This window comes from Pelodiscus sinensis, chromosome 1 (assembly GCF_052426305.1).
Source record: "Pelodiscus sinensis isolate ZL-2025 chromosome 1, ASM5242630v1, whole genome shotgun sequence".
NCBI lineage: Eukaryota > Metazoa > Chordata > Testudines > Trionychidae > Pelodiscus > Pelodiscus sinensis.
Window position 1 is genome coordinate 83,053,865 of NC_143052.1, and position 18,714 is coordinate 83,072,578.

The following is an 18,714-nucleotide window of genomic DNA, read 5'->3' on the forward strand; positions in this document are numbered from 1 at the left end:
TCAAACTTTGTAATCTTTGTAACCCTCAGAAAGTTACTGTAAGCTGCAACTTTGTGATCTTTGTAACTCTTGGCTACCTTCCTTGTAACTTGCTCTAAACTGCATTCTCTCTTGAGTGTGAGTGTGCGAATGTGTTTGAAGAAGACTGGGAACAATGGAGTACATGGTGGTGAGTCATCACAGACCACAGCTTTTGCTGGATAAAGGGAAGTCTGGGCATGCTCCCTGATGACGAGGTGAAAGAGTCACAGGAGCCGTTCAGACACTATATAAAGAGAGGGAGCACATGTGAGACTCTCTTTTTCCTCCCCTGCTCCTGAGAAACTCCTCTCTACAGCCAGTGTCTCTCCTACAGACCAGTACCCCAGCCATGATGAGCAGACAGACCCTCCAGGATCTACATGCCTTGGCTCCTTCTGCAACCCATTAGACTGTGAGAGTGCCTGAGGGCAGGAATAAATGTGTGTGAATGAGTGAATGAATGGAGGTGTGTGTATGCTGGTTTGTGTTGGTATGAGAGAGATAGCTCTGTATCTTCTTTAGTTTATACCTTTAGTGCAGCTCTGTCTTCTTTGGTTTAACCTTGTAGTGTAAATAGTGGAGTGATAATTCATCAAACAATAAACCCATATTAGTGTAACCCTGGGTGGTCTCCTGTGAGAATATTTTTTTGGTAACATTAATGAGATTGGTCAGGCATGACTTGCCCTTCGTGAATCCATGTTGACTATTCCTGATCACTTTCCCCTGTTCCAAGTGCTTGAAAATGTATTCCTTCAGGATCCCTTCCATGATTTTTCCAGGGACTGAGATAAGGCTGACTGGTCTGTAGTTCTCTGGATTGTCCTCCTCTTTTTTAAAGATGGGCACTACATTTGCCTTTTTCCAATCATCTGAGATCTCTCTTGATCACCACGAGTTTTCAAAGATAATAGCCAACGGCTCTGCAATAATATTTGCCAACTCCCTCACTACCCTCAGATGCATTAAATCTGGACCCATGGATTTGTGTATGTTTAGCTTTTCTAAGTAGTTCTTAACCTGTTCTTTCTCCACTGAAGGCTGTCCACCTCCTTCCCATACTGCATTGCCTAGTGCATTAGTCTGGGAGCTGAGCTTGTCTGTGAAGACAGAGGCAAAGAAAGCATTTTCCAAAAACTTCTTGGATTGTCTGTATACTGCTGTGTTAGTTTTCCAACAGATGACAGGCTGATAAAAGTACCCTATGAAAACAAGGGCCTGTGATCTGGAAGCCTCTCTTAGTTGTCTGAAGAAAGCCTCATCCACCTGATCTGGTGGTCTATAGCAGACATCAAGCATAACATCATCCTGTTGTTTCCTCCTCTAAACTTAACCCATGGACTGTCAACTGGCTTTTCAACTACAGAAACAGCAGCATGGAGTGGCAGCTGGCTCCTCAGGAACCAGACTGGGAGCCGTGTGTAACTGGTTGGGTTACCAGTAATCATGACGATTACCTGTTTAAACGGCTACACTGTTACATCCCTACTATAGACTAATTCCATACATAAAAACACCGAAATCTGCCATTAAGTGATCTTGTTACTCTTTATAACTCCTAAAAATCTACATAAAAATCCATGTAATTAAATGAAAGCAACCTTATACTTAAGTCTCATGACTTTCCTCAGTTGCTTAATCTCAGCAGTCGATGGTAGATGTCACTTTGTCTATTCCTTTGTTTGCAGGGATGTCTCACTGCTGCTTGCATTTGTCAGTACATTGGTTATACTTCCTTCATGGTGGAATGGATCGTTCTGTCTGGTGTGGGAACTGGTTCTGTTGGTCTATTTGATCATACGAGCTCTGGGCACGTGGAGAACAGCCAAGCTGCAAATGTCCCTGCAAAAATACAGTCTCCAGCTGGAAGAGACAGTAGCAAATAGCCGTGCATTTACTAATCTTGTGAGAAAAGCTCTGCGACTCATTCAAGAGACTGAAGTCATTTCCAGAGGATTTACCCTGTGAGTCTTTATTTTATTTCTTTTTATATATAGATTCATTCTAGCCAATTAAATATTAAAATGCTGTAATTTAATCTCCTATTGCAAATGGAGTCTATTAGCAGATGGAATGAATTTATTTAAAAGGCTATTGAAGTCTATTATATATTTTAATTTTTTAATTAAGGTTGTCATTTACCCAACGTTGTGTAACTACCAGGATAATTACATTGCAGGTATTCAAAATCTGAAAGCTCTGTTTAAAAGTATACAGTATGGGGATTTTCTAAGGCACCACAGCTCTCTTATTTGGGCATCAAACTGACTTTTGTACCTTTTGAAAATCTCCTTCTACATTACAGACAACATTAACAAGTACTTATTTATGGGGTGGAATGGGGAGAGACAATGCACTCTAACCTACTTTAGTAAGCAGTCTTTGAAGGGTCATGTAGTATTTAAAAATGTTATTTCAATGATTTGATGAAAGTATTTAATATTTTAGATTACCAAAAATGTTTTCTAATGTTATCTGCGAGTAATCAGTAGTATTTTATAATGCAAGATTAAGTATAATGTACAATAATCATTTCGTTTTCATCCCATTACTTATATTCAAAGGAATGCTATGAAAGATCTTTTTTTAGTAGCTTGAAATTTTTTCACATCCATTGCACATCAGAATCTTAAAATTCAGCACCATTTGCCCACAGAATTTGTATTTTCCCACCCTAAGATTTGATACGCTGATCCTAGCTCTTCGGCATCTGAAGTTGAATTCAGTCTTGTATGTTTTCTTCCTTATTTGGATGAATGAACATTGTGACAAACAGAACACATGAACTGATCTGGATGCCAACATGCTTGTACCTATGTATTGTCCTTCCCTTCTGTTGTTTTCAGTTAATGTAATTTCTAGCAACACATTGTGTTAGTAGAACTTTGAGTGAAAAGAGGAGGAAAATGCAAAAATAGTCCAATCATCATCTTTTTAAGATCAATAAAATACCTCTTTTTGCTCCACTTTGAGAGATGTAAATTTCTGACTTAAATGCTCTAATATGCACAGAGAACTTTGATCTGTATTTGTAGACACTATGCTATTACTTTTAGTTCAACTGCTTTTTGTTTGAGCACTTTATGCTACATGTAAAGCTGAAATAGTATCTTATCTAGTTTGTATTAATTTCTGAACTTTAGATGGTGAAATGCCTGCGTTTTGTCTTGTCAAAGATTGTCTTTCTGGCATGTTTAAGCATCTCCTAAGTCAGCCTAGGTATGTTTTCATTGAGACAGAATACAAATAAGCAGTATTCAGTCTTATCTTCACAAAAGGAGTCTCAAAAAGAATTTACTGTTAGGACTTGTCCAGATTGTGATTGAGTAAAACATCAGATTGTTTTCATTCTAATTTTAATGAATCTTTGATCTGATTGCTCAAAATGATTAGTGTCTAGTTCTTTAATTACATATCTAAAAGTTAGTACAGCCGCTCTCTGAGTGACGAACGAGTTACGGACCAACACTTGGTCCGTAACTCGAACTGTTCGTAACTCGGATCCCATAGGGTGTACATGGCGACTGCACTGTTTGTAAGCGCGGATCGCCGTTCGTAACTTAGATCCACATTTACGACCGCTTTGGTCGTAAGTGCGGATGGTCGTAAGTGGAGGTGGCCGTAAGTTGGGGAGTGGCTGTAGTTCAAAGCAAAAGGTGATCTTCAGGTTGACTTCTGATCTTATGTACCCTTTTATTTGAATCTGAGAAACCTATTAGAGAGGATTTCTGTGGGTGTGTATGGGATGAGGGTGTAACCCAGGGTGCATCAGTTAGTCCTCACTGAAAATGCCTAGGTCAGGCAGATTACAAAAAGGAGAAGAGATACTTCAATACTGGTGGCTAACACTGAAGTTAGACTCACCAGCCAGTCACTAATTGTGCTCCTAATCCCCCATGTTGGTTATCAAGAAGCTACAATCAAAATCAGTGGTAAACAAACCAGGCCTTTTTCACACCTTTTTTCCTAAACTTGGGTTACCTGCAGAAAAGCAGATGGCAAACATGGACCCCAGTCAGCTATAAACTGTTGCCATGAGCATCGCAAACACCTCATGCTTTATCCTGCGGTATTTTCAGAGCCTAAGCAGGAGCCACTACATGGAACAAGGTTATGCTACACAAACAGACATGCTGGAAGTCGTGGGTTGGAGCAAATTGCAGATGCTGACGACAATCGTATATGTTGAAACAGTGCAGCGCTGCTTCTGGGCCCAGGAAATAGGCACTGACTGGTGAGACCGCATGGTTGTGCAGCAATGGGATGCGGAGCAATAACTGCAGAACTGTATAATGTATAATGGGCTTTTTCATGAAATTATGTGAAGAGTTTTCCCCATCTCTGAAGCGCAGCTATACCAAAATGAGATCTGCTCCGATAGTTGAAAGAATCACGTGGTGATAGCTCTGTGGAAGCTTACAATGATAAACTACTTTTGGTCATTGGGGAATCAATTCAGAATGGGTAAACCTATAGGGGCTGAAGGGAGCTAAATTGCTGGGACAATCAATAGACTTCTGCTAAGAAGGGTAGTGACTCTGGGAAACATGCAGGACGTAATAGATGGTTTTGCTGCATTGGGGTTCCCTTATTGGGGTGTGGTGATAGGGCACCAGATTCTTTCTATGTTGGCATGAGACCACCTTGCCAAAGAGTACATAAACTGCAAGTGGTATTTCTCGATGGTATTGCAGGAGCTGGTGGATCACAAGAGTCATTTCATGGACACCAACGTGGGATGATTAGGACAGGTGCATGATGGAATTCCAATCAGAAAGCTGAAAGAAGGCTTTCTTTCCAGACAGGAAGATTACTGCTGATGATGTTGAAATGCCAATAGTTATCCTTGGAGACACAGCCCACCCCTTACTCCCATGGCTCATAAAGCTGTACACAGGCAGCCTGGACAACAGTAAGGAGCAGTTCAGCCACAGGCTGAGCAAGTGCAGAATGGTGATAGAATGTGCCTTTGGATGTTTAAAAGCCCGCTGGTACTGTTTGTTTTGTATGTTAGACCTCAGTGGGAGCAATATTCCCATTCTTGTTGCTGCTTCCTGTGCACTTCATAATATCTGTGACGGTAAGGGAAAAAAAAGTTTCCAGCATGGTGGGAGGTTGAGGCAGCTCACCTTACAACTAATTTTGAGCAGCCAGAAGCCAGGGGAATAAGAAGACGTATTGCATCTCTGTGAGGCTTTGAAAACCAAGTTCATTATTGACTCAGAGTGATGTCACAATTATATGTGGTGTTTGTTAACAAGCTGCCCCCTTCATTGCATGGATTTCCCAGTAAACTATATCCCTGCTAACCTCAATGTGTTGAGTGAATAAAGACTCTTTTATCCTCAACCCATTAATTTTTATTATACTCACAAACACTGATGAGACAGCAAAAAAGAGTAAAGATAATGCTGAGCTAAGGAGCTGGTAGAACAGTGGGGTGGGGACGAGAGGCAAGGACAGCTTGCTATAAAGTTGGACTGTGGTAATGATGAAACCAGTGGAAATGACAGCCTTCTGCTCCTTGTACCCTTCTATGGAGTTGACTGTAGGGGACACTGGAGCTTCCCCTCCCCCTTTCTTAGGACATCCGGAAGAGGAGGGGGTGGAACTTGGTGAGGAGGGCAGTAGGTTCAGCATAGGGTTCAGTGAGACTCTAAGGTCCAGTTGCCTTATTTGAATCTCAAACAGATGCCTCAACATGTCTCTGCTCCCTCATGAGCTGCACCATTTCATCCTGCGTGTTATGCTCATGCTCCTGCATGCCTTCCAACAGTTCAAGCATCCATGCATTTAGATGGGTCTTGCCAGTGTCAGAGGAACTCATGAGCTCAATGAACATGTCTTCCCGTGTCTCTTTTTTCCCCCCGCCTTCTCATCTGGGACATTCTCTGTCCTGGTGTAGAGGATCCACCAATGGACAAAGTTTCAACTGCAGGAATACAAAGCACAAGGATGACGTTGACAGTGTGTACATTTTTGTAGGTGCAAGATTCAATCTTTTCTTTAGAAAAGCACTTCTCCTAGCTACGACACAAGCTGAACTTCTGGACACTACAACAGTCAGTTTGCTGGCAGCCATGGGAGGGAGGCCTTTTGCTGCCCCATTTCTCTACCACCCCCACCACCCTTCAACAGGCCTGTGTGCAGTTATTGATAATATTAATACAGGGCAGTATGAATCTGTGACACAGAAATCCTATTTCAGCCTTAGGTAAAATCTAGCCTGTGAGACAGAGAGCACTTTAAATTACAGTATCTTACAATAGGGATAGATTTTGGTGATATAGAAAAAAGTGAGTTTATCCTCAATACTTTTCCTCTTGCCTTTCACTGCCACTACACAGCATGGTTCAGGAGCATTCAACAGATCCTGGGATGATTTATCTGTGGTGCAGTCAGAAAAATAGCAAATTATGCTGATTTGATGTTTTTCAGGAAAAAAGGAAAGAAGAATCTGGCCCTATAAATTCTGAAATTAACATCTGACATGGAAACAAACATTACAAATCACAAAACAACTCTGTTTTGCAAGGGAGTACATATGGTGAATGAGTAATGGGTGGGTGTCTTGTAGTTGAATCTTACTGTGGAGAAAGCGTTAGAAGCTTGCTGTCCATTTTCTTAAATTACAATCATAGAATCCTAGGGCTGGAAGAGACGTCAGGAGGTCATCGAGTCCAACCCCCTGCCCAAAGCAAGACCAACCCAAACTAAATCATCCCAGCCCAGCCTTTCTCAAGCTGAGACATAAAAATCTCTAGGGATGGATATTCTACTACTTCCCTAGATAACCCATTCTGGTGCTTCACCGACCTCCTAGTTTTTCCTAATATCCAACCTAGACCTCCCCCACTGTAACTTGAGACCATTGCTCCTTGTTCTGTCATCCATCACTGCTGAGAACAGCCTCTCTCCATCCTCTTCAGTACCTCCCTTCAGGAAGTTGAAGGCTGCTATCAAATCCCCCCTCACTCTTCTCTTCTGTAGACTAAACAAACTCAAATCCCTCAGTCTATCCTCGTAGGTCATGTGCTCCAGCCCTCTAATCATTTTGGTTGCCCTCCACTGGACGCTCTCCAGTGTGTCCACATCCTTTCTATAATGGGGGCCCGGAACTGGACACAATACTCCAGATGTGCCCTCATCAGTGCTGAATAAAAGGGAATAATAACTTGTCTAGATCTGCTGGAAATGCTCCTCCTAGTGCACTCTAATATGCCATTAGCCTTCTCGGCTACCAGGGCACTTTGTTGATTCATATCCAACTTCTCATCCACTGTAATCCCCAGGTCCTTTTCTGCTGAACTGTTACTTAGGCAGTCGTTCCCCAGCCTGTAACAGTGCTTGGGATTCTTCTGTCCCAAGTGCAAGACACTGCACTTGTCCTTGTTGAACCCCATCAGATTCCTTTTGGCCCAATCCTCCAATTTTTCTAGGTTACCCCGAACCCTATCTCTACCCTCCAATGTATCTACCTCTCCCCGTAGCTTAGTGTCATCTGCAAACTTGCTGAGGATGAAGTCTATCCTCTCATCCAGGTCATTAAGAAAGATGTTGAACAAAATCAGCCCTACAACCGATTCTTGGGACACTCCACTTGAAACCAACCACCAACCAGACATCGAGCCATTGATCACTACCCATTGGATCCTACAATATAGCCAGCTTTCCATCCAACTTACAATCCATTTATCCAATCCCTTCTTCCTTAACTTGCTGGCAAAAATATTGTAAGAGACCATGTAAAAGCTTTGCTAAAGTCAAGGTATATCACATTCACTGACTTCCCCATATCCACAGAGCCAGTTACCTCATCATAGAAGCTAATCAGATTGATCAGGCATGACTTGCCCTTCGTGAATGCATGTTTACTCTTCCTGGTCACTTTCCCCTCTTTCTAGGGGTTCAAAATGGATTTATTGAGGATCCCCTCCATTATTTTTCCAGGGACTGAGGTAAGGCTGACTGGTCTATAGTTCCCTGGCTTTCCTTTTTTAAAGATGGGCACCACATTTACCTTTTTCAAATCATCCAGAATCTCTCTCGATTTCCACGAGTTTTCAAAGATAATAGCCAAAGGCTCTGCAATGACATTTGCCAACTCCCTCAGTACCTTTTGATGCATTAAATCTGGACCCATGGATTTGTGTATGTCTAGCTTTTCTAAATAGTTCTTAACCTGTTCTTTCTCCACTGAGGGCTGTCCACCTCCTTCCCATTCTGCGTTGCATAATGCAGTAGTCTGGGAGCTGACCTTGTCTGTGATTATGGGGGCAAAAAAAGAATTGAGTACTTCAGCTTTTCCCACATCATCTGTCGCTATGGCTACATCAAACTACGAGTTTTCTCATCAAAAAATATGCTAACGAGGGACTCATTTGCATGAATTGCGATCTCATTTGCATATTTTCTGCTAATCTGTTTTTGCTCTAGGGTTTTTGCGCAAAAGCAAGCAGTGTGGACGTTTTCTTTTTGCGCAAAACCCCCTTTTTCCGCAAGATCCAAAAAAGGGGGGTTTTGCACAAAAAGAAAATGTCCACACTGCTTGTTTTTGCGCAAAAACCCCAGCACAAAAATGGATTGGCAGAAAACATTCAAATGAGATTGTGACTCATGCAAATGAGTCCCTTATTAGCATATTTTTTGCCAAGAAAACTCATAGTGTAGACCTAGCCCAGGTTACTTCTCTCATCCAGTAAGGGACCCCCCCACACTCCTCTTATTGCTAACTTGCCAGTAGAAACCTTTCTTGTTACCCTTCACATCCCTTGCTAGCTGCAATTCCCATTGTGCTTTTGCCTTCCTGATTACTCCCCTGCATGCTCGAGCAATATATTTATACTCCTACCTAGTTATCTGTCCAAGTTTCTACAAGGATTTCCCTTGTAAGTCAATGTGATGGCCTACCATATTTGCTTTTCTTACTGCGCATCAGGATGTGTTTTTCCTGTGCCTTTAATAAGGCTTCTTTAAAATACTGCCAGCTATCCTGGACTTCTTTCCCGTTCATGTTACCATCCCAGGGAATCCTGCCCATCAGTTCTTTGAGGGAGTCAAAGTCCGCTTTTCTGAAGTCCAGGGTGTGTATTTTGCTGCTCTCCTTTCTTCCTTTTGTCAGGATGCTGAAATCTACCATCTCATGATCACTGCTGCCCAGGTTGCCACCCACATCTACTTCCCGTATTGGTGTCCTCCCTGTTTGTGAACAGCAGGTCAAGCTGCGCATGGCCCCTGGTTGGTTCCTTCAGCATTTGTACCAGGAAGTTATCCCCACCATTCTCCAAAAACGTCCTGGATTGTCTGTGTACTGCTGTATTGGTCTCCCAACAGATGTCAGGATGATTCAAGTCCCCCATGAGAAACAGGGCCTGTGATCTGGAAGCTTCTCTTAAGTTGTCTGAAGAAAGCTTCATCTGCCTCATCCACTTGATCTGGTGGTCTATCGCAGAAACCAACTACAACATTACCTCTGTTGCTCCCACCTCTAAACTTAATCCAAAGACTCTCAAGAGGCTTTTCTCCCTCTATATAATGGAACTCTGAGCAATCATAGTGCTCTCTTACATACAGGGCAACTCCTCCTCCTTTTCTCCCCTGCCTGTTGTTCCTGAACAGTTTATACCCTTCTATGGCAATGCTCCAGTCATGTGAGTCATCCCCCGAAATCTCCATTATTCCAATCAAATCATAGTTCTTTGACTGTGCCAGGGCTTCTAATACTTCCTGTTTATTTCCCAGGCTTCTTGCATTCGTGTACAAACACTTTAGATAACTATTTGATTGCCCTACCTTCTCCTTTTGAAACTCCTTTGTTGCTCCTTCCTCCTTGTATTTCTTCCTGGTATCCCACTTCCTCACTTACCTCAGGGCTTAGGTCACTGTCTTCCAACAAACCTAGTTTAAAGCCTACCTCACTAGGTTTGCAAGCCTGTCCACGAAGATGCTCTTTCCTGTCTTGGTTAGGTAGATTCCATCTCTTCCTAGCAATCCTTGGGCCTGGAACAGAGTTCCATGGTCAAAGAAACCAAAGCCCTCTTTCTGAAACCACCTGCGCAACCATGCATTTATTTCCACGATTCAATGATTCTTACCTTGACCTTTTCCTTCAATATGGAGGATGGATGAGAATATCACTTGCACTTCAAATTCCTTGATTCTTCTTCCCAGTGCTATATAATCTGCAGTGACCTGCTCAAGGTCATTCTTAGCCGTATCATTAGTTCCTATATGGAGATGCAGGAAGGGGTAGCGATCCGAAGGTTTGTTCAGTTTTGGAAGACTCTTGGTCACATCCTGAATTCTAGCTCCTGGTAAGAAGCACACTTCTCAAGATTTCAGATCTGGATGGCAGATGGATGACTGTCCCTCTTAGGATGGAGGTCTCTGACCACCACCACCTGTGGTCTTCTCTTGAGGATGGTGGTCGTGGAACCCCCCATCCTTAGGACTATGCATCCCATGCCTTTTGATTGATGGAGTTATCTTCTTATCCATTCCTTAGAGGTCTCTGCCAAAGCATTCTCCACTGTAGTGCCTGTCAGAGAGTCTGAAAGCAGTTACTTACTTCTAACAGAATCGGGGATACCTGAATTGGCTTTCTTCTCCTAGAGGTTACATGCTGCTGGTTTTATTCCTTATTCTGTACTTCCCTCACTAGTTCTTCAGCCTGATATGACTGCAATATTAAATGCTGCCTTCTGTCGAGGAAGTCTTCATCTTCTCCGATGGAACGTAGGGTTGATACTTGGGCCACAAGTTCTCTAATTTTTTCCTCTAAGATGGTGACCAGCTTACACTTAGTACAGATGAAATCCCTTCTATCTTCTGGAGGAAGACAAACATGGCACATGCTGAGTAGGTCACAACAGCTGACCTATCACTATCCATACTTGCCTTCCTGCAGAGAGATTCCTCAGGTGTTTATATTGCCCCTTGAAGGGTAGAAGAGAAATAAAATGCTAGAAAAAGACCACCAAACACTTACCTTCTCCAGGCACACTTTTTACAATCTATTGAAGTGTACGGTTTAAAAGACTGACAAGAAAGTTCATCTGTGAGTATTCGTTTCAAATAGTCACAGAGGTTTTGAGAGAGAATCTTTACCAGATGTTAATTTTAAGGTTCCAGTGAAAACACAGAATTGGACTAACATATTAGTTTTTGTTTTGTAAATTGCAAACTAGTGCTGTTTGTTTTGCTTCTTTTATAACATAAGGAAAAATGCTTTAAAGACAAAACTTTATTTAATCATGTTTAAGTATTATTCTTGTGTGTTAATGCAGTATTAAGGTTTTATAGCTATTATTTTAATAAAAACCTTTCATGTTATTAAATATAGTATACATTAACAGAAAACTAGTCAGAACTAAATTTGTCAAAACTAGTCAGAACTAGTCGGAACCAAATACACTTCAGTTGCAACCCCCCACACTTATGGCCATTTTTGTAAGTGCAGAAGGGGCCAAAAACCCCCAACTTACGTCCTTGGCCTGCATTTACAAAGGCACATGGCGCCTATCGTAAATGCAGGTTCGAGTTATGATGCCCCCGAGTTGCGACGCTATCCCAGGAACCGATCACGTCGCAAGTCGGGGGCAGCTTGTAGGTAATTTTTATAATGGCACTTTCTTAAAGCCATTCTTCAGTCTGTTCCTTGAGCAGCTAAAACAGTGATACGCTGATATACATATGTATGCATTAAGATCAATGTGCATTTTAAAAAGTTAGTATATGTAGTTGAATGCATTTCAGAATCTTTGCTTTACTTTGTATTTCTAGCTGTAATAGTGCCACAAGAATATCTGTAGCTTTGATGGTAAACTGTGCTTCCACTCAAATGTTTGATGACTCATCAAACTGAATGGCATTCCTTGTATTGGCAGGAGGGTGGGGGGGGGGAATACAGATTAATCTAAATAGATAGCAGCACTGCCTAACCATAAAACATTTGTAAGAGCTCAGAAATTAGTTGCACGTAGTGAGATGTATATTAAGTTTTAGTCTTACAGCATCTCTATACAGTGCTTTCTTTTTGTATCACCTAATCCAGTACAATTGAGGTCCAAGGGAATTTTGCCATTGATTCCAATGGGAACAGGATCTAGGACTTTTACTGAGTTGTCAATCTTTTTTCATTTAAATATATCATTTATATGGTAAAACTTGGTTGCTTTCATTACATGTATTGCCCCATTATAAAAAAGATTGTCGCTTGTAAATAAGGGATGTGAAAGTGAAATTGATATATTATCTTTTAAAAATTCTTTAGGACATCTGTACAGTTGTATCACATTTTACTTTTCAAGTTTGCTTGACAGGGTCAGTGCTGTTTGCCCATTTAATAAAGCTGGACAGCATCCTAGTCAGCATCTCATTGGTCTTCGGAAAGCTGTTTACCGATCTGTCAGAGCCAACTTTCGAGCTTCAAGATTAGCTACTCTGTACATGCTGAAAAAATATCCTTTTTGTAAAAACCCACAATTGCAGATACTTATGAATGAATTACCTATCCACAGAGACAGGACAGTTAATTGTCCTAATGAATAGCACTGGTATCAGGAGACTTATGGTATCTAGTTAAATATGTGCAAAAAGGAAAGGGGAGAGCTTCAGAGTTTCTTTTTTGAGTTGTGTTTGAGACAGCACATTGTTAAAATATTTGTTTTTGTCACTGCTCAATCTAAGATTAGTGTCCTCTGTTGTGTCTTACAAACATTTGTCCTTTGTGTGAATATTGATATGTATGTTTCGGTCCTTTCCCTTTCACTATTGCTGTTACCCGTCTTTATTTCCCTTCTTCGAAAAAAAACTTTCGTCTCGGCCACCTGCCCTCTCACTTTGTCTCTCCATTGCTATATGAAGTCTTCAGGTTAAAGGGTAAGTGATTTTTGTATTTCATGAACGTTGAATGGTATTGTTGCAACATTGGTTAGCCAAGAGACACACTCCTCAGAGAGGATTTTCTGCATCCAAAATCAAATGTGGCTCCTCTCACAATTGATTTCCAGAGCATAAAGTTGCAGTCCAATGAAAAAAATGGCACAAGGTTACTTGATGGAGATGTTATACTTGTGCCATAGTTGGGAAAATATCAGAAATGCCAATGTACTGCATTCAAAAATATGTGATAATATTTCTACTTCCCCAGAAAAATCACAAGCTTGGAAACAAATGCGCAAGATAATATTGTGAAAAAATTATCATTACTATGGATGCAAATACCCCTTAAAATGCTAACTGGTTAAACAAAATAATTTCATTCATTTAACCAGTTAACTAGAGTTCAGATAGCTCACGGAGTGCTCCTCAAGCTTGGCTCTCTGTGGGCAGTGGGGCTGTTCTGGGGATCAGGGCTGCATTGGGCTGGCTTCTCACCATGGGCAGTGGGGCTGCTTTGGCCAGGCATCAGGCAGGGGGCTGCTCCAGCGCAGCCTGGCCACTGGTTAACCCTTTACATCTCTAGTCATTACCAATTACTGTTACATTTTCCTGGAATGTATGGTTTGGCTAATATATGTGTGTCTGTCTGTGCAGCAGGTGTACTGATAGTCCAGTTCAGAAGACATAAGTGTTTGTGGATCATTTATCTGGTGATGTGAATCCTGCTTTTGTGCTCAAGACATCACTGATTCATATCCTGAGATAGCCCTCGAGAGTAGATTTATTTTCTGTGTATATGAAGGGAAATGAAAACATTCATATCCGGAGTGATTGAAACAATTTCATAAAAGTAACTTTGAATTCTGGATTGGATATAATCAAGAATTATCCAATATAGCCAGACTATCCAATAAGTTATTGGACTGCATTGAAGACAATTTTTATTTCAGAAAGTTGAAAAAGCTACTGGGGAGAAGCTGTTCTAGATTTGATTGTAACAAATAGGGAGGAACTGGTTGAGAATTTCAAAGTGGAAGGCAGCTTGGGTGAAAGTGATCATGAAATCATAGAGTTCATGATTCTAAGGAATGATAGAAAGGAAAACAGCAAAATAGAGACAATGGATTTCAGGAAGGCAGATTTTGATAAACTCAGAGAGCTGGTAAGTAAGGTCCCATGGGAAGCAAGACTAAGAGGAAAAACAACTGAAGAGAATTGACAGTTTTCCAAAGGGACATATTAAGGGTGCAAAAGCAAACTTTTCTGCTGCATAGGAAAGATAGAAAGTATGGCAAAAGACCCCCTAGACTTAACCAGGAGATCTTGCATGATCTCAAAATCAAAAAGGAGTCATGTAAAAAGTGGAAACTAGGACAAATTACAAAGGATGAATATAAGCAAACAATACACGTATGCAGGGGCAAGATTAGAAAGGCAAAGGCACAAAATTAGCTCAAACTAACTAGAAACATAAAGGGTAACAGGAAGACATTCTATAAATATAATTAGAAGCAAGAGGAAGACCAAGGACAGGGGAGGCCCACTGCTCAGTGAGGAGGGAGAAACAGGAAACTTGGAAATGGCAGAGGTGCTTAATGCCTTATTTGTTTCAGTCTTCACCAAGAAGTCTGATGATGACAGAATACCTAACATAGTGAATGCTAGTGGAAATGTGGTAGGTTTAGAAGATAAAATAAAAAACAAGTTAAAATTACTTAGAAAAGTTAGATGTCTGCAAGTCACCAGGGCCTGATGAAATGCATCCTAGAATACTCAAGGAGCTGATACAGGAGGTATCTGAGCCTTTAGCTATCATCTTTGAAACAACATGGAAAACAGGAGAGATTCCAGAAGAATGGAAAAGAGCAAATATAGTGCCCATCATAAAAAAAAAAAAAAAAAAAAAAAGAACAACCCAGGAAACTACAGACCAGTCAGTTTAACTTCTGTACCAGGAAAGATAAGGGAGCAAGTAATTAAGGATTTAATCTGCAAACATCTGGAAGAAAATAAGGTCATAGGTAATAGCCACCATGGATTTGTAAAGAACAAAGCATGTCAAACGAATCTGATAGCTTTCTTCGATAGGATAACAAGTCTTGTGGATAAGGGAGAAGCGGTGAACATGGTATACCAAGACTTTAGAAAGGCATTTGATAGAGTCTTGCATGACCTTCTTATCAATAAACTAGGCAAATACAACTTAGATGGAGCAACTCTAAGGTTGGTGCATAACTGGCTGGATTACCGTTCTCAGAGAGTAGTTATTAACAGTCACAATCATGCTGGGAGGGCATAATAAGTGGGGTTCTGCAGGGGTCTGTTTTGGGACTGGTTCTGTTAAATATCTTCATCAACGATTTAGATATTGGCTTAGAGACTACGCTTATTAAGTTTGCAGATGATACCAAGCTGGGAGGGGTTGCAGCTGCTTTAGAGGATGGGGTCATAATTCAAAGTGATCTGGACAAACTAGAGAAATGGTCTGAGGTAAATAGGATGATGTTTAATAAGGACAGATGCAAAGTGCTCCACTTAGGAAGGAACAATCTATTTCACACACATGGAATGGGAATTGACTGTCTATGGAATGGGAAGGAGTACAGGCAGTCCCCGGGTTACGTACAAGATAGGGACTGTAGGTTTGTTCTTAAGTTGAATTTGTATGTACGTCGGAACTGGTACATATTGTAGGGGAAACTCTAGCCAAACATTTCTCCAGAGCTCAGTTTTATTCTCCCACACCTCACTTCCCTCAGTCCTTTATTCTCAAGCTGAGGTGTCTGCTGAGAAAAGTCGCTCCGCGTCTCCCTGGTCTGCTGGGGGGAAGCAGCTAGTGCGGGGTTGCCTCACCCCGTTTGTAAGTAGGGATCCGATGTAAGTCGGATCCATGTAACCCGGGGACTGCCTGTACTGCAGAAAGGGATCTAGGGGTCATAGTAGACCACAAGCTAAATATGAGTCAACAGTGTGACTCTGTTGCAAAAAAAGCAAGCATGATTCTGGAATGCATTAACAGGAGTGTTGTGAGTAAGACACGAGAAGTCATTCTTCCACTCTACGCTGCAGTGATTAGGCCTCAATTGGAGTATTGTGTCCAGTTCTGGGCACCACATTTCAAGAAAGATTTGAGGAAGGTCCATAGAAAAGCAACAAAAATGATTAAAGGTCTAGAGAACATGACTTATGAGGGAATGGGGATGTTAAGGACTAGTCAGCTATCCGATAAGCAAATGCTTATTGAATAGTCGGTCAGCTAGTCAACTCCCTCCCTCCCCCTTGCTGCCTTTATCAGATAGAGGCAGAAAAGGTGGGGGACAGAGGGTACTTCAAAGCTGTAGCGCTGTACAGCTGAGCTCAAGATCAGCTGTGCAGCGCTGTCACTTAGAAATGCCCAGGCGGCATTCAAAGCAGCAGCCCCGCACAGCTGAGCTGGAGATCAGCTGTGTGGCTGGCCCTTTCAAATGCTGAGGCATTATTCAAAGGGGCAGCACCACACAGCTGATCCCCAGCTTAGCTGTGTGGCACTGTCCCTTTGAAATGCTGCCTCGGTTGTGCAGCTGCCCCTCTGAAACTCCGAGGCGGCGTTCAAAGGGGCAGTGTTAAAAAGGGCTGCGCCTCAGGGTTTCAAAGCAGCAGCACTGCACAGCTTAGCCTTGGATCAGTTGTGTGGTGCTGCCGCGTGTGGAGCCAGAGGTCAGCTGGGGACTCCCCAGCTGATCCCGGGCTCCAGCGTGGCATTTCTGTGGAACCCGGGATCAGATGGCGAATCCCCAGCTGACCCCAGGTTCTGGGGAAATGCCGTGCGGAGCCTGGGATCAAATCAGCAGCGCAGCATAGAGCCCAGGGTCAGCAGGGGACTCTGAGTCTCCTTTGTTCATTTCAAAGCTGGTACACCACATGCAGCCTGGAATCTTCCTGGTGGCCCTGGGTTGCATGTGGAGTTCCGCATTCCTCCTTTGAAATGTACAAGAGCCCCAGTGCGGGCTCTTGTGCATTTCAAAGTGGCAGCACGACATGGAGCCAGCAGGCCCAGACAAAGCAGGTACTCTTAACTCCATTGGATGTCCATCTGTCTCCACATCACACTATTCCCCATCAACAAGATGCTCACACAACGACAGAGCCAATTACAACACCCAAACTTCTAGATGCTTCAGTTCAAGCCATGGATCCTGTCTGGCTCTTGGAAACTGAACTATAATATTAGAGTGCATCTATCTGTATGTCTGTCTTTCTGAGTCTGTTTGTAGAAGAACTCCTCCTAAATGGTAAGAGCTAGGGCCACCAAATTTGTTATGCAGCTTCCTCGGTGTTTGGTTGTGCCATGACAACTGGAAGCCCTGGGAAAGGAACTGTTTTCCGTAACATGCAAAGGGAGTGTCTGTTCTGATGGATGCAATAATGAGATAGGCCACTGAGGAGCAGGGAGCCTGCAGGGGAGAGCTATCCTGCCATGTGAGCACTTGGGGCAGCCATATCACCAAGGTAGTGGCCCGAAGGGCTGAGGCTCCGCCATATTGCCTGCCAGCGCACCAGGTAAGTAGCCCCCACCCCAAATCCTTCCTCATTCTGACTCCCTCTCTCCGCCCTAGGTTGCAGCTCCAAATGAAGGGGGGGAGGGTTAAAGAAAAAGGTGGCCACGTGGAAGGGCTGTTAGGAGAGACCACACCCCTGCTGGCCGGAGGGAAAGAACATACTGTTGGCAGCTAGGAGGAGGGGCTGGGAGAGAGAACACGATCCCGGTGGTTGGAGGGAGGACCAAATATCCCTGGTGATTGTGGTAGGGACTGGATGGAGAGAAAATACCCTTGGTAGCTGTGGAGGGACACGGGGAGATATGGCCACTAGTGGATGGAGCACCCTGTTTCTCACTCCAAAGCCTACTCCACCCCAGCCTACTACACCGCCCTCCCATCTAAAGTCCCTGCCTAATTCCTGCACTCCCCACATCACCTGAAGGACCCAGGCAATGCTAAGTAAGTCTGCTAGTTTAATAAAAAACATAAGTGCCTATCCCTTTTTGTGTGGTGAAAAAGCTTGAAAATGTTACACAATTGTACCTTTAACATTCAAGGGATAATAAATTGTGTATTTCCAACTTAAGTGAAAGACCATTTTTATTTAGCAGCTTTTGTTTAAAAATCTCATGTCGCCTTTAAAAATGGGCACAGAAGTGGTGGTTGAACAATGTTTATATAAAACTTCTCTGGTATCTTTTCTTTGTTCCCACGCACACATCTGTATACAAGTGTTTTTAAGGATTGATGTGCATTTAATGAGCATGCACTGAAGAACAAATCATGTTTATCAGCAAAATATGAGTACAGATCCCCCAAGAGTTCAGTTATCTTGTGGTATCTACTATGGAATTGCTTTCTGATTCATTCTAGGATTGCTTCCAGTTTTTCTATATTGAAATATAATTTAAAGTAAAATATCTTGATCTCTGCAATGTTCTAATTATTCCTAGAATACTTCAACTGTAAAGTTTATGGTTAAAGTTAATTTAATTTTGGAATAATTTAAAGTTATTGTGATGTCTTTTCATCTTGCTTATCAAATTACAATTGACATTGCTATAATCTAGTATATCTGTTTTAATTTCTCAATGGGATTCTAAAGTAAATTCAGATTCATTTGTATTAGAAGATACCGATGCTTTTGTAAGTATACCCCGTTTTCTTGCCTTAATTCTATAAAAATAATAGTACAGTACATTCAACTCCGAAAGGCACAGTAGAGCAGTGTTATATAAATCGAGAACTAATATTCAACACTATGCACAGCCCTACTGTTATATACACTGTC

The 18,714-nt window shown here is 42.1% G+C and overlaps 1 protein-coding gene across 7 annotated transcripts in view; it reads left to right on the forward strand.

The window, feature by feature from the left end:
• Positions 1-18,714, forward strand: part of VEZT (vezatin, adherens junctions transmembrane protein) — a 126,324-nt gene that overhangs the window by 63,464 nt on the left and 44,146 nt on the right. For 6 of the 7 annotated variants that reach the window (XR_016350230.1, XR_012905188.2, XR_016350231.1 and 3 more), the window contains 2 exons: positions 1,710-1,985; positions 12,330-12,479. Coding sequence is in view for 4 of the 7 variants with exons in the window: in XM_075933499.2 (XP_075789614.2) it covers positions 1,710-1,985; positions 12,330-12,479 (426 nt within the window). In the remaining 3 variants the exon portion in view is untranslated. The remainder of the gene's footprint in view (positions 1-1,709; positions 1,986-12,329; positions 12,480-18,714) is intronic. The other variant, XM_075933503.2, reaches the window with a different exon arrangement.